This window comes from Caloenas nicobarica, chromosome 2 (assembly GCF_036013445.1).
Source record: "Caloenas nicobarica isolate bCalNic1 chromosome 2, bCalNic1.hap1, whole genome shotgun sequence".
NCBI classification, from domain to species: domain Eukaryota; kingdom Metazoa; phylum Chordata; class Aves; order Columbiformes; family Columbidae; genus Caloenas; species Caloenas nicobarica.
This window is the reverse complement of record NC_088246.1, coordinates 38,528,053-38,555,372: the sequence shown is the minus strand read 5'-3', so window position 1 is coordinate 38,555,372 and position 27,320 is coordinate 38,528,053. Positions and strand designations below refer to the sequence as shown.

General features: G+C 37.6%; 1 protein-coding gene across 1 annotated transcript in view; it reads right to left on the bottom strand.

Moving 5' to 3' along the window:
• Positions 1 to 27,320, bottom strand: part of PLCL2 (phospholipase C like 2) — a 103,361-nt gene that overhangs the window by 10,327 nt on the left and 65,714 nt on the right. Inside the window, exon 5 of the mRNA XM_065629056.1 lies at positions 13,352 to 13,427. Within this exon, the coding sequence (XP_065485128.1) occupies positions 13,352 to 13,427 (76 nt within the window). The remainder of the gene's footprint in view (positions 1 to 13,351; positions 13,428 to 27,320) is intronic.

Below are 27,320 nucleotides of genomic sequence, written 5' to 3'. Positions count from 1 at the left end.
GAGCCAAGCAAATATTTACTATACAAAAATATTCTTTAAGCACAGCCAAATTTGTTGCACTACCTGTAAAAACCTCTTTGTGAGTTGCTATAGAATGGAAACAGTAACTTAACAAAATACTCTATCCCAGCAAATTTATTTTGTGCCCTGCTCTTTTATGCACTACATTTATATCACAGTTGTCCAGATAACAGCTTACATGCTGGGGCCAGCCCAGAAAATAACCTTCTCATCGTACCCCAAGGAGTAAAGGCGTTGTTGTGCAGGAGGAGCGCCAAGTGAACCGCCAAGGACATTTTACCACACCCATGTAAACGACTGTGTCCACAAAACCTGTACCTGACAAACTCCAAACAAAAATTCTTGGCAAAATTCAGATTAGTTTGACCTAAACATTGAGTAGAGTGACCAGAGCTTTAGTTTTAACCCAGTGCACTGCACAGATCTAAGAAAAATAATTTGCTTTCCATTGTGCTGTTACCAGTCACATAAAAATAAATTTGAAAGTTTCCTTCCTACAGGGGAAGTAAAATGTCCTTCCACGAGTACACACATCGATCCAACATGGATTACACAAACTCTCCTATGGAAATCATACATTAAATTGTGCTCTCAGGATCACCGTCAGTAATAACATAAAAGGGCAAAAACTGGCAAGTGGTTGTGACATACACCTATGAATGTAAAATCAAGTTATAGCTTAATAACAAATTCTAATTTTAATTATATTGATTGAGAACTTCTACTTGCTCAGTGAGTATATGTGCTTCAAAAATTACGTGTAAGTAATTATCACGGAATAACCACATAAATTTGCGTTGGCTGTCAATCCTAGAGTAGACTGACTTTCAAGGACATTATAGTATCTGTTCTTCCTAAACTCTCTACCCCATACTCAAGTCCCATTACAAGATATAACTGAATGTTCTCATTGTACATTCCCTTACCGTACTCCCATATAAATATGCACACACCTCTTTTAAAAATTACTTCATAAATTCATTTGAAAAACAAGATTGTTCTTTTTAGTTTTTCTCACTATTTTAAATTTTACAAGGAAAATAAATGGCAAATATTTTCCCTGAATTAAACTACTGTATCTTTTTTATTTCAAACACTTCTCCATAACACTGACTGCTCTAGAGTAAAGCTTCAAGTAAACCATTCATATTCTGTTTCCCCAAAACAGATTTCTAACCAGGTGAGAAATAAATGTTCATTCATCCATCACTGCTTCCAAGTATCCATTTCCTTTTCACGTCATCCAAAAAAATAAACTCCCAATATGATCATGGAAAGATTATGCACAGGTCCATATTTATAACATTACATTTCTAGAGCTACCACAAAAATACAAATTTTCTGATCTATACCATGAATTCTGAGACTATACTGCTAAACTTTTGGACTTCTGTACCTCATTACCATTGTTATAAATATTGCCCTTCAAATCCACGGAGAGTAGTGATCGATAACAACCTTGAACTGAAGCCACTCAGAAAGATATTAAGAATAATGGTGAGGGCCTGCATGATCGATGTAGAGTATGAATGCAGCACATCATTTCACTTTTGACTACATCTCTCTTAGTATTCCCCTTCTATGCACCTGCTTGGTTTTCTTGCATTTTACTTTGGAACTACTTCATGCATTAGTAGTGGCAAAGTAATAACTAAAGTGTTAAATACCAAAATGAAACTTTCTTAGAAAATAACAGAAAAAAGGGAAAAAAAATAAAATAAATACACAGCATGTTCTATCTCCTTGCAAGTAAAAATTAAGTTCTCACTCTCCTTAAGATATAATAAGCAAACTGCTTTTACAAGGCTTAATTACTTCTAGAATTATTAGTCCATTAGTAATTTTGAACTGCCTGAGAGCTCTTAAGATGATAACAAACACAATACTAACCTGATTTATCACTCAGTCTATTTTTATATATACCACCTGCTTAACCCAAAAGGCACAAGTCACTCATGTTTCATGTTTTCCATTTATACTGGCAGATGTTAAAAAGGATATTATCCTCAACTTCCTGACTGATCACAAATATTATATAGCATGTGTACACTTCTTGTGTTCAGATGGAGCTCCTGAGTTTTAATTTGTGCCCATTGCAGAAAAATTCTTATACATAATGAAGTTATTATTGATTCTTGTCCTGGGCCAGAAAGCTCAGTTCTAAAAACTTCTTTTGATTCCTTATTTACACAGAATCACCGAGGCTGGAATGCACCTCTGGAGATTGTCTAGTCCAACTGCCTTGCTCAAAGCAGGAGTAGATAGAGCAGGTTGCCCAGGACTGTGTCCAGTTGGGTGTTGACTGTCCCCAAGAACGGAGACTCTACAACATTTCCGGACAACCTCTTCCAGTGTTTGACCACACAAGATCCCCACTGAGCCTTCTCTGTTCCAGGCTGAACAGCCTCCGCTCTCTCACTCTCTCCTTGTCTGAAAAATGCTCCAGTCCATTCGTGAATCACCTTTCTGGCTCTTGCTGGGCTCTCACCAGCATGGCTGTGTCTCTCTTGTACTGAGAAGCCCAGACCTGTAGGCAGCACTGCAGACGGGACCTCACCAACACTGAGCAGAGGGGAAGGATGACCTCCCTCGGTCTTCTGGCGACGCACCGCCTGAGCTGTGTTCAACTTCTTGCCCTCCAGGACACCCAGGTCCCTGCCTCTGGAGCTGCTTTCCAGCCAGTCGGCCTCCAGCCCGCACTGCCGAGTGCGCGGTCATTGCTCTGCAGGTGCGGGACTCGGCGCTTCCTCGGCTGAACCCTTTTCATGGGCTTCCCATCAGCCCACTTCTCCAGCCTGTCAAAGTCCCTCTGAGGAGCAGCACAACCATCTGCTCTACCCACCCTCCTCTCAGTTTTGTCTCTTCTGTCAGCTTGCTGAGGATGCCCTTTATCCCTTCGTCCAGGTGATAAATGACGATGCTTAAACACTCGTAGCTCCAGTATCGGTCCCTGGGGCCCACCAGTAGTGACTGTCCTGCAGGTGGACTTGGTGCTGCTGATCACAACACACTGAGCCTGGCTGGCCAGCTGGTTTTCAGTCCACCTCAATGCCCGCTTGACTGGCCTCTACTTACTTCCTGAGCTTGTGTGTGAGGATGTTACAAGAGACAGCGCTGAAATCCTCAGTAAAGTCAAAATAGATACCATCCACTGCTCCTCCTTCATTGTAGAAGTCTGTCAGGTTGGTTAGGCCTGATGACCCCTTTGTAAATCCATGGTGACTTTCCCCCATCACCTTCTTGTCCTCCCTGTGTTTGGAAACAGTTTCCATGAGGATTCACTCCACCACCTTCCCAGGGATTGAAGTGAGGCTGACTGGCACGGTCCTACTTTTTACCTTTCTTGTACGTGTTAAACTGTGCTAACTCTACTGCTTCTGACAGCGTGATGAGGTTTCAAAGGCCATTACTTGATTCCATTCTGAGCTTCTGCTTGTGGAATACTAGGGCACTTAGTTCGCATAAGCAGAATTTAGAAGTTTGGTCACTCCAGCACCACTGTGTGTAAGGGCTAGCTGACAGAAGCCACACAATTTCCTACATGCTTGCAAAACAACTTCCAACCTTCATAATGTGATTCAACTCTTCCACCTTAAAGGCCAGTTTTTCAGTGAAATAGTCACCCCAACTACTGTAAGTCATGTAAATACATTTTGATATGTGTAACAAAATAGCAACAGCAGGATTCAACAGCAGGTTTTTAAACTGAACAAAATACTGCCACCAAATTTTCCCAATCACAATCAAAGATTTCGCAGCATATCCGTCTCCACTGCAGTTTACTTTTTTTTAAAGCATTCTCATAAGCAATCCTTCAGTATTTCCAAATAATTATTTTCGCCTTCAGTGCTGAATCACTTTCTGGTTCCTCAGGGAATGCTGATTAGTTTAACTTGAACTTCGTGATTGTCTCAGCTTTCTCTTCTCTCGGACCCTCCCTCCCCAACCCTGGAATGCATTAGATGGTTTTAATATTTCTTCATCCCTCCTGGAATGCCTTATTATTCAAGATGCTCTTCTGAAATTTTATGTACAAGTCTTTTTTCCTGCTTGCAATAACTTCAAACAGCATGAGGAAACAAGAAGTTCTCTAAGCTGATCAATTCAATAGGAACCCTACAGCATGTGAGGAGACTAATAAAAATTTGCTTGGTTAGTCTAGCAAAAAGAAAACCAAAAAAGGAGTAACTGCTCTCTAGATACACATCAGGCAGGTAATGCCTTGGGCATCAAAAATTATTTCAGCTAAAGGACAATATTAGGATGAATGTGCATCAGTAAAATTGGAATTTATGTAAAATTTATAACCATTTTAGATGTGGTTCTGTAAGCAGTCTGGTAAGAGACAAAATTACTTAAATCAACAACTCATATTGATTTTAAAGTAGAGCTCAACAAGATCAGTTTCCAAAACTTGCACCTGAGAGCAGAACTTCAGGACTTTCCAGTCCCGTGTTTCCTCAACCAGCTGCAGGATGAATCCTTTAAGCAATACTACATGGCAAACCTCAAACCTGCATTAATTTATGCTCAGCATATTTTGATGGAATGTTCATGTCTATAAACTAATCATGAACTGATATGACAGTATAGAAACTGGGGTGTCTGATTGCTATGACATACTTCAATAACAAAAATCTCTTTCCTAAATAAAACATGCAAGGCAATATAACAGTCCTGCTGGGCTGATAAGAAACCTGACCCATCACTTGCCAGAATAACTTCCAGATTGGAATCTTATCTTATAGTCCTTTATAATCAATATTTTAATTGACACGAGTATGTTCAGAAGATACGAAACCTTTCATAACATACAAGCATGTGAGCTTATAATATGCATGTTATTGTTTTGCTGATGCTTGAAATGCTGGAACAAGGAAGATGTATTTCTGTTGCTGCCCTGCACATTGCGTAGGCCGGCTTTGTAGCGCCAATATTGTATCTCCAGGAAAAGGTTTTATTTGGGGATATATTTCAGAAACTACATCATACATACTATTACAAGTTACTCATCTCCAACTGTGTTCAGCTTGGAAAAAATAGTTTTTTAATTTCTTCAAAATGAAATAACCTCCTATGAAATTCACTGTCCTTAATTACTAATCAGAAATGACACCTCTTGAAATTTGTTTAGTGATTCCTCCCACTACTGGGCTTTCACTATAGTTCCAAGGTAGTATTCTTAGGATATTGATTAAAATGTGACAAGTAGGGCAGCAGAAGTGATTCTGCTATTTCTAAATTATTTGATGCATATATATTGCACATATTACACAAGTAGCTTTAAGTCACTGAGCTGCATGCGTTTATATTTTTGCCTTTTTACTGCAGAATACATATATCTTCGCTGGAAAACTGTGATGTTAATTACATTTTTATTAAAATCAAGATGTGAGACTGTAACAAGGAGAATTGGAGTGTGTGTGTAAGGCAGGAGTTCAGACTGTTTGGAACTCTGTAATTTGTTTGCTTTTGTAAGAGTTACTATCACAAAGCCCTGGTACACCATGTCATTTTATAGGAAAACAATTCACATCTTTAACTGAGAGTTGAGATACTCATCTTTCAAGGAATCTTTAGCCGAACAGCGAGCACCACACTTGCTATACTGCACCACACTTGCTATACTGTATTTCTAAAGCCAAACACCTACTTGACATACTCCTTTGTTTTCCTTGATGAAAGCTTTCTTGCCAAGAGCATGATTTACAACCTAGTTGAGACATTATTATACAGCAGGTGGGCTCCTCTTGATATTGTTTTTTTGTCTTAACAAAGAACTTTATCAATGAAATTTCAGGATGGTAAAATTTTGGCAATAAACGTTTGTACTGAGTAGACCTAATATGAAATGGGTAGCAAACAATATTTGTCCATATTTATATAAAATGACACTGATAATACTTCAGATAAGCACTTAACTTCACACAAGCCAAATGTATCTTATTCATTCTTCATAGAGAACTTAGATTTAAAGGCAAATTAAATACTTTGCAAAAGAGTAATAAATAATGAAAATGAAGTAAACATTAAATATTCTTAAAATGCAAGGATAATATCATACAGCTCTTGATTAGGTTACTACGTATTGCAGCTCAGTTACTATGTACGCTATTCTCAAATTCTTACAAAGTTTCTGTGAGTAATTTGCATACACAGATTTGTTCTGGACAAGAAAAAAAACCCAATAAAGCACTTCATACATTAAAATATTTCTTCCTAAACTGCGTAGGTTAAATGCTAATATAGTAAAGGAAAGAATTCTAGGAAAGAATTTAAGCTGTAAGTACTCATTTCCACACATAAATATTTAATCTGCACATACAACCGCTACACTTGACCACATCTCTAAAAGCCAGGGCTTTAATTTTTTATAGAATTAAACGTGTTTCTCAACATTTTTCTTATAGATTACATTCCTTAAACACTCAGGTAGTTCAACCTCACAAACAATTTCCCTCAATCAAAATTAACCAGAAAAGTGATCTGGCTACCAGATCACATCAACAATAAATCCAATAAATCAGGTTAGGGAAACAACAGAAATCACTATATCTGTAAATTCTCACACATTTTGTTTACAGATTACCTTTCACACAAAGATTTAAAATTAACCGTAATAAATCAGTACTTAGAGCATCTCTGTATTATCCAAGTATCACGACTAACTGCAAAAACTAAGTCTTAACAGGAACAAGGACTATTATAGATTCTCAAATACTTCCAAGGACCTACTTCCCACTGAAGTCACCCAAAACATTTGACATCATAACTAGAGAATTAGAATTTCTTTACAGATTCTAAGTGTGCTGTGCTTCAGCTTCAAGAAGCTCTAAGTCTCAATTATTTGCCTTGAAAATATTTAGATTAATACTTGATGAAATAATGCATTAATTAAATTAGTGTTTCAGTATTTTTTAATTATTTCAACTTCTTTGGCAATGTGCAGTATCCCTATAGTAAGTGGAAATGTTTCCCAGTCAGTCAGTCATGTACTGCCTGAACTTAGATGGTTAAAAATACACTGTGGTGCCTGCTGCCCTTTTACATTCTTTAACAGTAGCAAACACAAATTCTATGCCTGAGATAACCTTCTTATCCCAACATCCCAAATGGTAATGGCATCACAGATTGCCAAAAGCCATTCCTTCTGCAAGAACAAAATTAGTAGTTAGTCTTCCATTCCGGACTCATCCAGTTCCATACGCAATCACAATAATTCAGTTTTCAACATAAGACACTTTCTGTAATGCTGGGGAACCACTCTGACATAAGATGGTCACCGATTTCTGAACCATTGTCAGAAGATCTTCAAAGTAGTTGCAGCTCCAAGCTTAGACTATTATGAAGTTAAAAAGAGGACATCTGTGACATCTGGCCTTGATTTAATTAAAACTCAGTTTCTTTCAAGAGTTAAGTAACCAGCTCTACCTTCCTCAAACACTTTCAAGAACGCTCCTGTGTAACATTAACTTTCTAGACATCAAAGTCAACAAAAACCCTATCAAGCTACACCAGACATAAACCCCACACACCAACACTTTTTCTGAACCTCCAAAACAGCAGTCCTACAAAACACGCAGAAAACCAGGCCTTCATATATTAAAACTTTTGCTCTGATGACTCACAGTATTCCACCCCCAATGTACAGAAAAATTCCATCCATAAGGACAGTTCTCCACGAAGACAAGCTACATTTCTGAATGTGGGTGAAGTTAAGCCACTACTATGTATGAGAATGAACTAGTGCTGTCAATAAAATGCGAAAACAAAGAGCTACACGGGAGAGGATTTTTTCAACAGACTGCTGTTTCCCTCTTTTATTTACCAGCCTTGGACCTCAAGAGGCATCAATGAAAGCATAAGGAAAAAATCCTGATTTTATTGAATGATAGAAAGCAGAGCTAGTAAGGACATTGTTTTATGGTACATTGTAACTTCTCCAAATATTCAGATCCTGCTGAGCCCACATTGTTTCACTGGCAATAGTAATGACTATCTCTTTCACTTCCACAGGAACGTAACTTCTCCTTTCTTTACTAACACCTTCTGCACCAGCGAAGTTGGGTACCTTTTTCTTTCAAATTGGCTGATTAAGACAATTAATTTAAACTCAGAGCCATTTCCCCAACGTGTATTTAACAGTTGTAATTGTTTAAAATACAAAGAAGGGGAATGTATATCTGAAAACCTGTTCAACTTCGCAGCACTTCAGCTAACAAAGCATGTTCCAAAATTTGTCTTTCAATCATACTGATTATAACATTTTACTACCTCTGCTTTTGCTAATCCCCCATCCATCGACAGGCTGGAAATGCTGGTGAGTCTCAGTCATCAGCTGTTGTACTAGTTATGTTGTCACATGTATATATAGAAAGCCCCCAGGGGAATAAATTAACTCTTCATCCTTTCCTACCATTTTGGATGAGATTGTAGTTGAGATAACCGTGTGACCTTTGAGCAGATCTTAGTACATAAAATGTCCACTGTATTTGTGCACTCTGATATACTTCTCTATATCTTAAGAGATATAATTAATCTTGTCTCTTCAATTATTTTTGCAGGTACAAGGCAACTGCTAAAAAATATGAACTACAAGCTAATATAAAATAACATTAATTTTGTAAATATTTCTGTACTGGGAAAGGCTATTTAAAAATTGAGAATTCTATTTTAGCCTCTTACAATGCTATTGTGATTTCCAGTACATAACCAAATTTTCCAGTCATTTTTGCTCACTGAGGTTGCTAAAAGTGAAACGTGCAGCTCTAGATAATCGTAATTAATATGATCTGATCTTTTACTGGACTAGAATTGGATTAACAGTAGGGAAGAAAAGGCTTAATGGGAAGGGGCAAACTTGGGAAAACAATACAAAAGTTATGTTAGTTTAAGTCTTTGCCCTGGGAGCAGCAAATTAGATCATTCAGAACATCTAAAAGCATGTGAGATGTATCCTAGGAATCATCCACCTCTGTGTATGACATATCGGATTAAAAAAAAAAAAAAAACAAACTACTACATCCAAGGTATTACAGTGAGCTATGTACAAGGGGCAATTCACCAATGCTACGTAAGCTGATTTAAGTGCAATTCTTCCCCTTTTTCTCTGCCATGGCAGAATGTGGCTTCAAGAATATTCAAGGCACAGGGGAGGAAAGGGATTACAGGGCCAGGGAGCATATGCAACGCCAGGATAATGTAAGCTGCTGTAGAGCTGCACCTGGAGATTCTTAGTGGAAGAACACTGTCTGCTTGGGGAAGACAAATAGGAAGAAAAAATGTAGAAAAATGGATCCTATTGTACACCGTGCTTATCTTCGACAGCATCCAGAATGGCTGGATATTCCCTTTCTTGAAACCGTATCCTGTTTGGGCCACTGCTGAAGAACTGCTTTGGAGTACACGTTAGAAAATATACTCAGTTAATGTCTTTTACTATTTGCATTATTAATAAACTAAGTTCCTGCTTTTTTAGTCACTGTACAGGTGGAATAAATAAGACAATCCCTGCCCCAAAAACTTAGAATCAAAGTATGAGGAAAAAAGAGAACAGATGGATAAAGAAAGAGTGGGGAGTACAAGGAAGCATTAAAAACTATTTTGGTGAAGGTGGTAGGAGGACATGTGTCAATCTAGCTATCTTTGTGGGAGAATTTTGAAAACCAATTCAAAGGAAGTAGCCTGGTGGATGTTTGCAGTGAGCCTGTGGGACAACATGATAGAACGCATGTGACGATGGCTGTCAATCTACCAGGCACTGGAAACTCTTGCTACCAGATGAGCAAACATAAGAAAAGTGAAAGTAGCTCAGTCCTGACATACAATGAGGAAAAAACATAGAAATGAATATAGGGACAGACATCATCAAAATGACAGCCAGGGAAATGGCGTACATAAAGCAACACTATAATGGTAAAACTCGGAGCAAGGATCGTGTAGCTGAGATCCCAGAAGAACCTGGACAAGTGTTCCGGATGCACAGCTGACTAGAGAAGGTTATACCTCTAAAACCATACAGAAAAAAGCGATTTGAATTATCAGCACACAGGAATGCATATTAGCAGCAAATTGACATTGTTAGACCTGTATATAATAGCTTCATTTCCTGAATTAAAACAGAACCCTTAGAGATCACTGCTTGCAGGTATTGTCAAGGCTACTTTTTCCCCTACACATATTACCTTACCCTTACTGATGTTACATTTCACACACTGTTTTATAATTCTCAGTGTCACAAGATCCTCCTCTACTTTTTCACCGTCATATCTATAGTTGATTACATTCAATAATTCTTTGTCACCAGCAAACTGTGTTTGCTCATTATTTGCCCCTCAACCATGTAATGAATACTTGGAATATCACAAGTCCTTTTGAGCTCTCACTGCTGAACACCAAAATTAATTTCCAAGCTGTGGTTCTCTCCTTTAACCAGTGATGAGCTCAGACAGAATTTAAATTATAGAGCAAAAGAATGCAATGGAAGATTCAAAAGACAAGTACAAGAATTATATGAGTTGGGTACAAAGGCGGCTAGGGATGGTTAAGGAGACCTGAATATTCGAATTCTTTACTTTAGAGAAGATGCAGGAGCATTTTAGGTCTTTAACAGATTAAGGGGATGCACTGGATTATCTTTAAATTCCCTTTAGTACCTACGTTCTATTTTCTTGCAGGATCTTTAGGTGTCTTAATATCAACAAACTAAACGACACTGCAACCATTTTGAAGTTACGCAGATTTTTTTTCTTAATTCTGTTTGAGAAGTACAGTGGGAACCAAAGCAATATTATGTTATCATATATTTTCATTAATTAATGTATTTAAAATGCTTTCAACAACTATTTAATTAAGAACATAATGTGTTGAGCTAAAATTAATATACTGATATGAAGATAAGTTTTAGACATAGTTTCATTTTAAAGAATCAAAATGAGAGAAGTTTACAGTTAAATGTTCTTAGAGAATATTAATAGCAAAGAACCTGAATCCTGAAAAAAGCCACCTCAAGAATTGTATCTTTGCTTATTCAACAGGCCATCAACCTGAGAAAGAAATAACAGTGCCTGTATTTTAAAATCAGTTCTGAATTTTAAAGGAAGCCAAAAGTCTTATTATTAAGCTTCAGTTAGAAAATGGTTTAATAGAATGAGTCCACTTTGCTTATTTAACAGAATTCTCCTACGAGCCTGTTCATGACAACAAAAATTTACTGCTTATTGGCAGTTTGAGTATTTCTTCTTATTTTAGCAGCTTTTTCAATCTTTGAGCCGCAGAACAAAAAAAAAGCCCAGACAAGGGCATAATTTTGCTTTTTCCGTATCAAGAAACTACATAGGAAAACGTATAATCTTTTACTCAGAATTAAATAGAGTAGCATGTACTGAGATCATGAGATTAATTATAAGAAAATCTTTGAAAACCATTGATATTAAAAGGCAATTCAATTCAGCCTATTCATCTTAAAAAGTACCTTGACCCTGCAGCTGCCCTAAATAGCAGGATCTATTACATAATCCATACTTAGGCTTATGTCACCATGCTGGAGTTTTCTCATTTAAATGAGATCAAAATCTCCACTATTTAGCATGGGTTTTAAGTCTTCAGCATTCTTAAACAAAGGCTTCTTGGACCCAGCTGTACTTCATGTAAAACAAGGCTGTAAGACTCAAGAAAATGGAAGTTTAGTTCAATCTGTATGAGCTAGTAGAAAGCAATCTTTTCTGAAGGGCAACAATTCTAATATATGAGGTAAACCAAGGAATTAGCTTTTGCCTTACCTCTAACCAAGGCTCAAAATGGCTTGAGACACTGATGAAGCTAAAAAAATATGGCGCACTATCACCACAACAATGGAAGACGATTCAAGAAGTAACTGTACAAGTCTACAAGACAATGTCCTTAAGGCAGCATGATGTAGATGAATCTCTGCATCTACTAACAAGATACGTGAAATATTTTATCAGTCATGGCATTTATGATTATTTATGTTTCACAGCTTGAAGTAAATAGGACAAATTAAATTTTTTAAATATTTTGACAGTTCTGTGGTTTGACTAAAATTCACAGAGTCTGAGGAATGTGTGCTGTGAATAAAGGGGAGATCTAGAAATTCAGAGTGGGTGAGCCTTCTTGCTGCTGATCTGAGTTGGAAGACACTGCTAATAGAAAAGAGTTTGTAACAGGAGGGTGAGGGTGGAAGAGTATTTTTTTTTCCTTTCAGGAAAGGAGAATAAAGAAAAGGGACAGAGAAGTGGATCAAAGAATGGAAGAAAATAATGGAAAATTATGGGAGCTGCAGGATGCTGAATATCAGATAGATGAAAATGTCTTGTATATAAAATCTCTTGAATCAATTGAGTCACACAAGACATGGTTGTAGATACTTTGTGACTCTCGGGCAGACTACCTGTTTCTGATGCAAATGGGATGCATCACTACCCTGAGTAAATTTGTAACATCGTCTTAAAAAATACTTTAAAAAGACCAAAAGAAAACAACCATGAATAAACAGCAAGGTCAGGGATGCTATTCATAGTAAGAAAGAAACCTTCAAAATTCAAAGTTGTGTTCAAATGACAAAACCATTACAATATATCAGGTGAAAAGAGGCAATTTGTGAAGGGATTAAGAACTAACTGTACAATCCGTTTCAAATATATATCAGAAACAGGAAAAACTGCAGAGAATCTGTGAGACCAACAGATCAAGTTTAAAAAACCAGACTTTCTGCATCCATGTGGTTTGAAAAGCCTGCCACAGAAGATACATGTAATTGTCTGCAAAACCAGTCTTACTCTGAATAGATAAAATAATAACAAATCAGCAGAACAAGAGGGTATCCACCCAGGAGATCTAGAGAAATGCAGGGACAAAATATCTGAACAAGGCAAGATACTTGAAGACATTAAGCCTACCATGACAAAAGGGGAAAAGTTATCACATAGCAAAAGAGGAGATCTGAGTAAATGGTTAAAAGATTTCATTGTGAAGGAAGATCATTCACTTTCTTTCCTGTAAACCTAGGTTTGCCTTTGTGGAAATACTATACTGACAAGCTACTGTCCATACACAAAATGCTCACAATTTCCGAAGTCAAGCTGTAATTCTATGGATCTTTTATTTCTATGATTTGAAGTGTCCTTTTCCCTATTATTGTACATGCCCAAATTAGATTTTTTGTTTGTATTGGGGGGGGGGGGGGAGGGGGAGAGGGGGGTGTTGGTTGTTTTTCCTATGGTTGAATAAATAAACTCAATTAATAGTTCTGGGAAATGAAGAAAAATGCAGTAAGTTCTTTATAATATTTTAAAAAACAGCTTGTACTTACCTGCTTTCTGACACTGTACTATCTTCTCATATAAACTATCTGTACTTTCAACTAGAGTCCTGATGGTCTGAATCATCTGTAGAGAAAATAAATTAAAATAGACAGAAATATCAGTAAAATTTGATTTTTACTGAAAATTTTTAATCTGTAAAAAGTGTTAAAATTTGAACTCAAATCAATAATCTAATATTTGTTGTTAACATAATGAATACATTCATTTTCCCAGTCAGGACCAGACAGAGAAGTGTCCTAAATGGGGCCTAAAGACATTAAAAAAATATGGTTTTTGGCTGGGATCTGTGAACCCTGGAGTAAAATGTCAACTCCATAATTCATTGCCTATCAAAGCAAGTGGAAATTATACAGTTATTTACCAGGTAATTAACTTTTGGTGGCTTGGGTGAGACAACCTGGATGCAGGTTTCCTCTTCCTCCCTCACTCCGACATCTGGGATGATGACCACTCACCATCCAGTGCTTCCTTTCTCCTAGGAATCATCCCATTGCTTTTCCAGATCTGATCCTCTACATTTTCCCTTTCTGTGGCTTGACCTGTACATATGTATGAGACAACACTCTACGGAGGAAAACAAATCACTGCAAGCTGGTACTGGAGGATAAGAAAAAAAGAAACACCTCCTTTATCTGATCTTTCTAAACAAAAATCCTTTTACGGAAGCTCAGCTGAAAGCACACCGATTAAGATGGAACCGTGCAGATTTTCCAGCCTAAGGTATGTACTGAGAAGTAACGACTTTGCTTCACACCTTACCACTGACATCTCTGGTATCCGCTCAAGCAGACAGATTTCTCATCACTAAAACAATGACTAAAGTTTGACATGTTACTTATGTGGGTGTTCATATAGAACTTGCTTTTCCTTTGGAGACCACAATTGCTGTTATGAGCAGGAATGTTCCATGTTAAAGAAAAAAAATAATAACCACAACCTTCTCTAAGACTTCCTCAGAGAAATAACGCTTCCGGAGGCATGGCTACAGTAGTCCTTCCTCACACATATTAAAAGAAGCCTTCTCCAGCTGAGTGGCATTGAGGCTGTTTTTCTTAACATTGCTCTAAGGCATAAATTGATTTGGAAAAGCAAGTAAGCCTCAGATTTTTGATGATGGCAAGTGTGCAGGCGAGGAGAAGGAATACCTGCACACATGTAAACTGCTCTACAGATTTCTATTATTTCCAGATAGTTCTATTGTTTCCAGATACACAAAGATCTGGTTTATGTAAATTACAAGGCATTCAAAAACAATTCTGTTCCTACAATCACAATATAAAATGATAAAGAAAATAATGCAAACTGCACAATTCTGTTTATGCTACATATAAACCACATACGAACAAGCAACTTTAGAGTATGTGGAGGTCGTTGTACTAGAGAGTTTAATTTAATCTTCACATCCTGATTAACTTGTATTTAATGTCAAAGTATCTATTTACCCTGATTTATATCAAATCAGGGTTTTTTTAAAAAGGCAAATTATAATAAATTAGGAAAAAATAATAACTTGATCAGGTTGCTAAGCTGCAAGTGAAATACTTTGGCTTACCATTTTTAACTGGATTATTCTTTGAGTATAAATATCAATATTCATTCAAGCAAAAACTGTCTATAAATAGAATTATGCCAATTAATAATTAGGTGTAATAAATTGAACTATTTTAAAAAGAGAAGCATACTTAAATATGGGAATACTACATTTCACCCAGACAGGCTTCCTTAGGGACCACTGTAAAATGACTACTCCTGATGCGTCAAGGAAAAAGCGGCAATTCACTATGTTTCATTATTATTCAATCTTTAAAACAGTATTCAGAAATTGAAATAAAGCCACTCTAAACTTGCTCGAAAGGCAAGGATTTTACCTGTTTCAATAGGTATATCATAGAACACATTTGCTTCTGTAATACACTTAAGTGAGGAGAACCAAAACACAATTTGCTTCAATTGCAAATATATAATACTTCCAATAACTGACGTTATTTTGCTAACTAGCTGAAATGACACTGTAAAGCATCCTCCACTGAGCTTTTGCCGCATCGAAAATCACCTTGAAAAATGAAATGTCGAGCATGTATGGCTCTTGTTTTGTCAAGATGCTAATACACAATGAGGACTACAGTGGGATTCTCTGTTACTAAGAATCCTTTCACCTGAGAACCCATTTGGCTGGAGTTCATAGCAGACAGACACCAGTTGTGCTGCCTATTCAAGGTATTTGTTCTGGAAGAAGAAATACCACAACTGCCCTATGTTAGTCTATTCTGTGTTCCTGACCCCAGGTATGTGATAATTTCTAAGTCATCTCTGTTAGGTCCTATTCCAGACACAGAACATCTCTATCTTCTGTTTCCTTCATACAATACATTCTGCATGCACATTTCATAATTTATAAATTGGAGAGAACAAGTCTCAGCAGTTTAGAAAACTTACTTTGAGACCTTGCACTGATTTTCAGAAACAAGAGAATTCAAAAATGAATAAAAATGCTTACATCCCTACTACTTTGTTTACTTTCTGTATTGACAAGCAAGAAAGCTGTGCTAGTTCTGCAGATGAAAGGAAACAAAACTAATTGCTGTATTAGCGCTCTTTCATGTTAGCAAGGCTAACACTGAAGAATAATTTATTATAACATGCAGATACAGTTTTGGTATGGAACATTGCTGTGCCTAAATATTCTCAGATCAAAAGCAACGGCTTCTTTCCAACTTTGGAAGAAAAATATCAGCGGGTTTCACGTGACAGAAATTATTCTAATAACAATTTTTGTATTACCAAGGCCAGTAACAGTTACTTTCTGTATCTTTGGTCTCTAAAATACATACAACGGTGGATTTCAGATTAACAGCACCACTAAGCAAAACTGGCTGAGTTAGCAATATTAAGGGGTTGATTGCCACTACCATTCAATCAATATTATGCTACACCCTAATTTTGTTCATGTCCTTCACTACGGAAATAACAGAGCAGTATGTGTGCATTTCTAGGTGTCACCTTTCAGTTGTGTTTGATTAAAAAAGTAATGGTATTAGTTCATTAAAATTTCATTCTTATACTGCTCTTCGCCATTCAGACACCTTTTAGTACATATTCAGCTATTTGTTAAATGACTCTTACGGAGTGTTTGAACATATAGATTCATTTTGGTGTTCAAGCCAAAATTATAACATCATGAAAACATTCATGTAGATATTAACAGAGACTGAAAGACTTTTGGTAGACACGGCATATGGAACAACTGAGTATAAATGGTTACATTTAAACAAAAAATTAGCCTGATCCAAGTTATACTTGTGTGTGCTCAGTATAAAAGCGAAGTAGGAAATGATGAGTAAGCAGGAGCTTCAGTGTGAAAAATAGTATGTCTGCAACAGAATGAGAAATTAAATTCTCAAGGCAAATTAGTTGTGGAAATTGAGGAGAAAGACCAAGTAGCGTCTAGTATATATTTGACTAGCCTATACTGAACAAGCCAATCAATAAGCAGGTATTTGCTAACCACAGCCAACTTTAAGAATATTGGTGACAAAACTGGAAAGAGAAATTCAAATAAACTTAATAGGGAACAACCAGCTACCAGCCAATCATTAAAAATGTATTGCAAATTACCCATGCCTATTCCAAGAAAAGAACAGATATTACATGAAGCTTAGTAGCTATACTTTCTAGCAAGTCTTTTAAAATATTAATTCCCATCTCTAACCTATGTTGCTCTGTTCTGGAAGTAAAGATTCAAAACATCCAACAAATATACTTAAAATATAGAATACATAACACTTGCTGGAATTGCTTCATCTCTCACTTTGATTTCTGCCTCCCCATCCCACCACAAACTTAGTATCACCAGTGAGCTGCTGTGTTACTCATTACATACTGGACTATCTTCTATCTTCTTTTTGTTTGTTTGTGGTTTTTTGTTTGTTTGGCTTTGTTTTGTTAATGGGAAATGCAAAATGGTATGCTTTATGAGCCTTGAAGTCATTGCATTTTTGCAGAGGCCAGGCTGACAGTTTGATCTATTCATCAAACTCTATTTGTTAAATCATGCAACCATTTTACCCAGTTATCAAAAAAACTGTCAGTAATTCTAACAAAAGGACAAATGTCAAGAAAGTTGTAAAAAATATTTAAATTATTTTAAGAGGTTTTAGAAAGAAATACTAAATGATTGTTCCAGAGTTCTCAACAAGGATTAGAAACCTTTATTATTATATATTGCCCCTGCCTTAAAAAGCATTATGACAATGGTTAGAAATCAAAACGATTCTTGCTTCAGACTGATGGAGCTGTGTTGCAAACAGCACCATTTACCACTTATGTGACTGTGTCTTCACAAATCAAATGAAAAAGTCATATACATAAAAATATATCTATCCTCTTTCTCAACAAAATAGAATTCTCTCATTAAGACAGTTACAGAAAATTTTTAAAAATACAAGTGTCTAGACTACCCTTTAGGCTTATTTTTTATTTTGCAAAGCTTTGTTAAGTCTGTTTTGTTGTTACTTTATGAAAAAGAGATAAGTGCTATGAACTAATGCTACATATGTCTATGCATGTATGTAAGTGCTCCCACATATGTACACACGCATCTATTTGAGACCATTAATTCAATTGTAGCTGAATTTGAACAAGTGAAGATGTATTTCTACAAGGCTCACAAGACAGCTCTTCTGGTAGAAGACAGAATACCCTCTTCAGGCCGCCAACTTAGGGATATAGATTAAACTCAACCCTAAATACTTTAAACATCACATTTAACAAAGAATACAGACCTTGAGAAAAAAATCTTAAAAAAAAAAAAAAGAAAAGAAACAAAACCAAAAAAACAACAACAAAAACACAGGGCTTACTAATTCCTCTGCATGTGGAACTGGTCGGTAGCACACCAGGAGAAACATCAGCTGCACTTTAAAATGGAAAAAACAGCCAACAATAAACTGTGTCTGGCTGATGAAACTCAGTGAGAAAAAATACCTTCACTGACAAAGCTGCAACACCAAAGATGAACTTTATTTTTAGCAAGTAAAGCACATTACACATTTACATTTTGAAATCTGTGAATATGTGTTGCCAATACTGTTAGACCTACATTCCAATAGTAAAATTGAAACCATACTTACAGTAGGTATAAACCAAACCTTTATTAAAATGGCACTCTCCACAATATGATGTTCACATACTCCTTTTGTCTCAAATCTCAGCATATTAGATATACTTCTGAAACCACAAACTACACCATTTCTGAAAACATTTTAGTATTCAGTGGCCAAACTGGTGCTCTTAACAGTAGTAATGAAATGTAATTTGCATCTTCCAGGCATTTTGTTAAGTATAGAACAGTACGAATAGCACCAATAGCAAATAGCCCTTCACAAAAAAAAGAAATCAAACACGGGGCATCCCAAACTACTACAAAACATAAACTGCTAATAGTATCTGCACCATTTCAAAAGATGCGTGTGACCAAAGAAGGTCAGAAGTTGCTACCATTGTCCCAAGCAATAACGGCAAGGGAAGGAATGCTGGTAGGGACAGCATAGAAACACTGGAATTCTCAAGAACCATAATATGTACCAGCAACTAAAACAAACTATGTTCAGTTCTCATTAAGTATATGTATAAACTGTATCCAAGCAGTCCAGTGTTCAAGGTCAATGCACCAGAAGGCATTTTTGTTGGGATACTGGAACAAGCAAAGAATTGTTCTTAGTCCTTTCAGTGACAACTGCCATGGTCAGCTTGCTCTGAAGCTGCATGAAGAACTGTTCTGAACTACATATGCTGCCTTTGATTTTCAACTGCAGAAGACTGGTGTCATAGCAAGAAGGAAGGACATGAATGGAAAATCAGATTGTAAACTTATATTAAACCTCACAACTCGAATTGTTCCAACGGTGTGGATACAACACTGAGAACATTCTGAAATGTCCGACTTTTAACCAGCACCACCATAAACAGAAGTGGAATTCTAATAATCAGGAGGTTCATGTTCATACTACTGAGCTCAGTTCAAAACTCAATAAGCAGTGATAAAAACCTTACATCTACCACCCTTGAGACTGCAATCACCACAAGTTCAGTGCTACTCAGTTTTCAAAGAGCACAAGGTCCTTGAGTTCAAACAGGAGTGATATATAGCAAAGAAATACGTTGCAGCAATTACAAAGCAGCATCTTAACAGAAGGGACAAGATACTTTTCTCTGTCCCAAGTTCCAGTTGCAGTCTTCCAGGAGACCTCTTCGCACAGCTTTAAAGTATCTGAAGAACACCTTTCTAAGTTGCATGGAAAAGATAACTGAAAACAGTTGAAAAGTTTTCAGAGATTACAACTTTCTGATGACTACCACTGACGAGTGATGAGAAAATCATGCAAAGGCCCCAGCAGAACACATTATTGTTTTTCTTTTAAAGTTTTTCTTCAAATCCCAGAGAAATTTCAGAAATTAACACAGAAAGACCACAGCCAGTCCATGAGTTGACTAATTCCTGTTAAGTAAACCAGGTATTGCTTGACAACAGAGTCTGGTTTAAAGACAATTTCATCGCACACAGAGACATATGTGTGGGATGTAACCATGAGTCCTGAAGGGGCAGACTGATGTGATGGTTATCTTTGAAAGGTCATGGCAATCAGAGGACATTCCAGAGGATGGGAAGAAAGCAAATTTCACTCCTATCTACAAGAAGAGTAAGAAGGAGGACCAAGTGACTACAGGTCAGTCAGCCTCACTTCAATCCCTGGGAAGGTGGTGGAGTGAATCCTCATGGAAACTGTTTCCAAACACAGGAAGGACAAGAAGGTGATGGGGGAAAGTCACCATGGATTTACAAAGGCCTAACCAACCTGACAGACTTCTACAATGAGGTGACTGGCTTGGTGGAGGAAAGAGGAGCAGTGGATGGTATCTATTTTGACTTTACTAAGGATTTCAACACTGTCTCTTGTAACATCCTCACACACAAACTCAGGAAGTAAGTAGAGGCCAGTCACGCGGGCATTGAGGTGGACTGAAAACCAGCTGGCCAGCCAGGCTCAGTGTGTTGTGATCAGCAGCACCAAGTCCACCTGCAGGACAGTCACTACTGGTGGGCCCCAGGGACCGATACTGGAGCTACGAGTGTTTAAGCATCGTCATTTATCACCTGGACGAAGGGATAAAGGGCATCCTCAGCAAGCTGACAGAAGAGACAAAACTGAGAGGAGGGTGGGTAGAGCAGATGGTTGTGCTGCTCCTCAGAGGGACTTTGACAGGCTGGAGAAGTGGGCTGATGGGAAGCCCATGAAAAGGGTTCAGCCGAGGAAGCGCCGAGTCCCGCACCTGCAGAGCAATGACCCCGCGCACTCGGCAGTGCGGGCTGGAGGCCGACTGGCTGGAAAGCAGCTCCAGAGGCAGGGACCTGAGTGTCCTGGAGGGCAAGAAGTTGAACACAGCTCAGGCGGTGCGTCGCCAGAAGACCGAGGGAGGTCATCCTTCCCCTCTGCTCAGTGTTGGTGAGGTCCCATCTGCAGTGCTGCCTACAGGTCTGGGCTTCTCAGTACAAGAGAGACACAGCCATGCTGGTGAGAGCCCAGCAAGAGCCAGAAAGGTGATTCACGAATGGACTGGAGCATTTTTCAGACAAGGAGAGAGTGAGAGAGCAGAGACTGTTCAGCCTGGAACAGAGAAGGCTCAGTGGGGATCTTGTGTGGTCAAACACTGGAAGAGGTTGTCCGGAAATGTTGTAGAGTCTCCATTCTTGGGGACAGTCGACACCCAACTGGACACAGTTCTGGGCAACCTGCTCTATCTACTCCTGCTTTGAGCAAGGCAGTTGGACTAGACAATCTCCAGAGGTGCATTCCAGCCTCGGTGATTCTGTGTAAATAAGGATTTTGGTAAAGTTGACATCTCCAATCAAAAGAAGTTTTTAGAACTGAGCTTTCTGGCCCAGGACAAGAATCAATAATAACTTCATTATATATAAAAATCAGATGTGGTTTTGCCTAGACGGTCCAAAGCTGCCCTATAATGAACAACTGATTTTTCTAGTATCCATGTATAGTCCAAAGTGTCAAGGTAAGAAAATGCCATCTGCTACTTCTGCACACACAGAGGACTCCTCATATCAAACTAAAATTAGCTTCCAAGCATTTTTTTAGCAAACATATTGTCTAAATTAGAAACTATCACTCTAGCTATGCAAGAAAATAAATGTAGCACAGAAACACAGAGCCACTGAGGTTGAAAGGGACCTCTGGAGATCATCTGGTCAAACTCCCCTGCTCAACAAGATCACCTAGAGCAGACTGCCCAGGACTATTTCCAGATGGCTTCTGAATATCTGCTAGGATGGAGACTTCACAACCTCTATGGGCAACCAGTTCCCCTGCTCTGTCACCCTCACAGTAAAAAAGTATTTCATGATGTTTAGATCCCCCTGTGTTTCATTTCCTGCCTCTTCTCCTGTCACTGGGCACCACTGAAGAGCCTGGCTCTGTCTTCTTTGCAGCTTCCTTTCAGGCATTTACACACATTGATGAGAGGCCCACCAAACCTCTTCTCCAGGCTGAACAGTCCCAGCTCTCTCAGCCTTTCCTCACAGGACAGATGCTCCAGTCCCTTCATCACCTTCATGGCCCCTTGTTGGACTCTCTTCAATATGTCCATGTTTTTCTTGTACTGGACAGCCCAGAACTGGACACAGTACCCCAGGTGTGGCCTCATCAGTGCTGAACAGAGGGGAAGGATCACCACACTCTTGACCATAACATATATGTTATGATATCACTAAGTACTATGTTTCACTTCAGACTTCAAAACACTGTCCTTTTCCAAGACAATGCACAGGAAATATCCATTATGCTTCCTGAACTCACTGGCATATTATGATATAAACATAATGCTGTGTCTAATGACAGTGGCAGTATATCCTCATAAGTGGGAAAAACATAGGAACGGGCTCATGCTTTCACTTTTTCAGCTTTCCTTTCCTCTCTTGCCTCTTCTGGAGATGTTTTATATTATAGGAAACACATACATGGAACAGGGATTTTTTTGTCTTCAGAAAAAAGCAAGCTGAGATTACGCCATAATGCAGTGCAGGAACATAAGAGATGAAATCCACTTACCAAAACTAATTCTTGTAGGCCCAAGAAAAAATAGGACATCATCTGTTCTTAATTCTGTAGTATCCCAAAATGAATTAGATTTCCCACAGTTCAAGAAAATTTACCAAAGGAACAAACAGTCCACAAGTTCTCCATTAAAAAGTCTTATTTCTTTCTTAATTTCTCATGAGTAAAGTATTTGAGAAAGACTAGGTTGAAGACAGAGTAAATAAAACAATCACCAGCTCTCTATGCACACAATGACAAACTATTTTAAATCTAACATTCATTTCTCCTTGCTTTCGTGGCACTCTGGCTGTTACAGGAAAATTATTTTTAACATTTTTAAATTAAAGCTGATAGAATGAAAACACTATGTAAACAGTGGACAATAAGGAGTCACATATATATGAAAGGAAAATATCCTGTATCTGTAAAGAGCATAAATTTATCATCCTTGTGAAAAAAATAATATGTAGTGTTATTTTTGAAACTAAAACTGTCAGTAACAGTAGCAATAACCACATTTTTTTCACCCAGAAAGTGTCAGAACGACAAACAGACGATTAGGAATTCATTGAGAAAGAAAGAGAGAACTACTATTGGAGATATGGAGTACATTTAAGAGAAGTTGTTATGCATCTGACCTATTTTTATGCTCTTCCAGAAACATTCCATTAGACTACATGTGAAACAGGACGGCAAGTTAGATGAACTCCTCTTCCTAAGTAGTCATATTATTTTATGCTCTAATGAATACGGTGACTCAGCCATTAGCCGTAATGGGATCAGTGAGAGCATACAAAAAGCTTCCCCCTTCACGCTCTTAACAAAAAAATGAAGAAATCTTGACTTCCCAGAAGCATCAAGTTGTCATTATCAGAGCTTTTCAATCTATGTAAAACAGCTCATACTTTACAACGTTTGGCACTGGAGTCTGAATATCCACAATTAGATGTTTGTTTCTGCCCTTGTGGACTGAAAAGCCCAACATTAACTGAGGTTATCATCTGCAGCTCTGCTTTTGGAAGCATAATTGCAACCTTCAGTTTAGAATGACTGTCCTGTTATAAAACAGGAAAATAAAAACTGATAATAAGCAACATAACCCTTTTTGAAGAAACTGCCCAAGCTATTCACTATATTTTCCATCAATAGTTTGTTTTCCATCAGTTTTTGTGACAGACTAACAACTACACAATCAGTAACTATTTAAATTCATCTCAAAACCCAGGATCTACAATTATTATAATTTATTAAACATGGGAAAAAACATTACCTGGGCTATTTGCAATATTAAATTGCAATGAATGATGTATGTTTTCCCTTAGATCTCTTCACCACTGAACTACATCCATTTATTACCTAAATAAAGACAGTTCTAACTCTGCAGAGACTTGATAATGACAGTAAACATACTGTACAAAGCCAGAGGCAATAATGAAAATAGCGAGAGAGTGTGTGTTACCAGTATTTAAATGTTGCATTTATATTGCCAACTCTGAAACTTACTGTTTTAACAGACATTAGAACAATCCACCACTAAGACTGAGAAAATTGTTTAAATTCTAAGCATCCGCATACCTCACACCTGGATGATCTTTGCAAATCTGGGGGCATCATTAAGTCCTCCATCTTCAAGAGTACTTAGCTATTTTAGCTAGGTCAAAGCTGCCGGAGTTATGCCTACCATCCACTTACTGGAAAAACATACTCTAATGCAAAAATCAACACAAGCAACTGTATTTAACAGTTCTTTTCCTGTTGGAACATCAGGTTAAGTTCAACATTTACTCCAGCTATCAGAGATGAGGTGAGAATTTTAAAAGGCTAAAAATTTAATAGTAACTTCATTTCTATATTGAGCATTTGAAAAGGGACTTCGTCGAATGCTTTTGGAAAATCCAACCAGACTAATCTTCCATGTCTCCATGCTTCTTGACTTCAAAGAACACCAAGAGATTAAAGAGCCCTTCACTTTATAAAAGCTGTACTGACTCTTCCCCAACATTACATTTTTCTCCATGTTTCCTCTCATTTTCTTCTTCAAAACAGTTTCTACCCATTTTCACAGTACAGATGTCAGCCTGTCTGATCTGTAATTTCATGATCTTCCCTGGAAACCTCTTAAAACATTGGCACCACACTAACAACTTTGATAGTCAGTTTTAAGTGAGAGGATACACACAACAATTAGCAGTTTGGATATATCTTGAGATCTTTCAGAACTCTTGAATGAATATCACCTCTTTCTGGTAGTTTTTTTCTCAGACATTTTGCTTTTCCTGTGTAATATCTTTTACTGGCATTTCAGTTAGCGATGAATTCTACAAGTCCTTCATAAACAAGTGTTTCATGTGAAACCTTGATCTCCACAGGTAAATGTATGAAGAAATTAATTTAGTGTTGTGGCCTTACTTCTTTTCCTGGGGCTTTCTTTTATACTTTGATCGACTAGTGGTCATACACACCCTTTGACAGGCTTCCTGTTTCCAGTATTTTCAGAAAAGTTACTGTTATTTTTAAGTCTCTGCAGGTTGATCCTGAAATTCTTCACTGTTGGCTTTCTTCTATTTTTTATTTAACCATGGCAGAACTAAATATCTAACTTCTCTTCCTCATTTGCATGTGCCTTCAGCTTTCTGGAAGATGCCTCCTTTTTGTCCTCTTCAAATGTTTTTGGTAGGTGGTCTATGTTTACTTCAAATCCCCTGTGAAGTATCTTCAGAGTATCTACAATGTCTGTTCTTTTGCCTACTTCTCTTTTTGTTTTAGCAGTTCCTCATCATAATGTAGTTATGCTCCTAAGTATAAAAGCAAGGAATTAACAGCTTTTTAATCTTCTGTGCGAAGCCCAAGTTCTTTGCTTTATAAGTCAGATGATGCTAAGAGTTAAACTGTAGGATGGAACACCCACGGAGCTGGACTCCAGAAGACATGGGCTCAAGAACAACATCCTGAACCAACCAGGAATCAGAACACAGCTGTCACAGCCTATGCCAGTCACGTACTCCTCAGAAAATATACCAGACGGAAAAATCTGTATTGTCTTCGGGTGCACAAGGCAGACAGTGGTCAGAAGCTATCACGTGATTTTAAATCACAAGATCCAAAGATTGAGTTTGATTACAGGAGACTGGCGACCGTCTTGAACTCAGCCTTCTCTGCCGCATTCAGAAATTAAGCATTTAGATCAAAACGAAGTTACTCAAGAGTTAAAGGAACCTATTCATTCACTCCATTTTTGGAGATAAACTGGTAATTACCAGCACTGTATCTAGTACTATATTTTTTGGTTACCCCAGAGGTTTGCAACCTCAAACAGCAACTTGAGGAATAAAGGCTTCTCAGCTGAGCATCTGTGGCACATTAGTAAGCTGAGATGAAGTAGTAAAGTCTTCATCTACTTGTTTTCTCAAGATACAATTCTATAACCACAGCAGAATGACTGAAATCCCTCTTACTGCATTGCAAAGTAACCATTACCATGGACCTACATCAACAACAAGGTAACTAATACAGATTTTAAAAGCTAAGCATAACTCAAAAGAGATCTGCTAATCATTCTTTTTCAGGCCCTGTGAAAGTGACAATGGATATATTCTTTGCTTCCTTCAGAATTATGAACTTCAGTCCACCATGCCCAATACAGAAGTGCCCCACCCAATTCATCTATAGATATCAAGATGAGTTTTAAAGGTAAAGAATATTTAGGGTTTTGAGCAACAGCTGAAGTTGACTATTAACATTTTACCAAAACCTTGACAAGCAGTCCTTTTCAGATAGTCTTTTAATAAGCCCTGCTAGTACCAGTCCAGTCTTTAATTCTTCAAGGTATAGTATTAAAACTATCTACTTCTCAATGGGGTGGACATGTTTGAGTTCAAAATATGGGCTATGATATTTAGTTTGTGTCATCGGCCAAATCTGCAACTCTCTAACATGAAGTTCACTTTTGTGTGATTGCATATGCAATCTGCTGTATTGAGACAGTAGTTGAAATGAGCCAACAGTAAGGTAACTGGATTTAGCTTACTATAGAGCTATTAATCATCAATCATATGTTGTTTTCCAGTTTACTAGCTTTTCTGTATCTTGATATCTCTCATTTTCTTCATCTCACAACCCCCACCACCAATAAACACAGCTCTGCTCTCAAGCCCATCCTTAGGGTGTGTATACAAAAATCTATTAATCTTATTTGATATCATTTGAATCAAATACAGACCTCCTATTCTGTAGTCTGCAGGCATTTCGAATTACAGAACCTCAACATTAAAAACAAAACAAAACCACAACACCACAAAAACACCATCAGAAACTGTGAAAAAATAGAGCTAGCAGCATTATCTAATTAGGGTTTAATAATATTTAATCCTAATTATTGTAGCAGCATTACTTTATCTTCTTTCACCCAGGTAGAGTTGTCTGACTTTTCTGTCTTAGCTTTCCTCTTAGAAGCAAATGCCTGCTTGCAAAGTTCAGAAAACCTTATCTTCATCAGCAGGGCCACTTCATCCTCCACTATGGGCAGACAGGGACAGCCAAGTTCTCAACAATATCTGCTTCATTTGTATGATCCTCTAGCATATCTTTGCAGTGCTATTATACTCATCACTGAATAATGCTGCAGACTTAGGACAAGATGGTTGTGGGTTTTTTTCTCCTGTCATAGCATAACTTTTTAGGGTTTACTTACTGTTTTTATCTTAAAGGTTATAAGACATTTTAAAAAAACATGCAATGGTGTGGAAGAGGCACTTGCCTTAACTCCAAGCTTCAGTCTGCAGCACTGATCAGTGATGGGTGTGATGACACCAACAGAGTGCATGCTGAAGGATCACATAAAGGAAGCTAA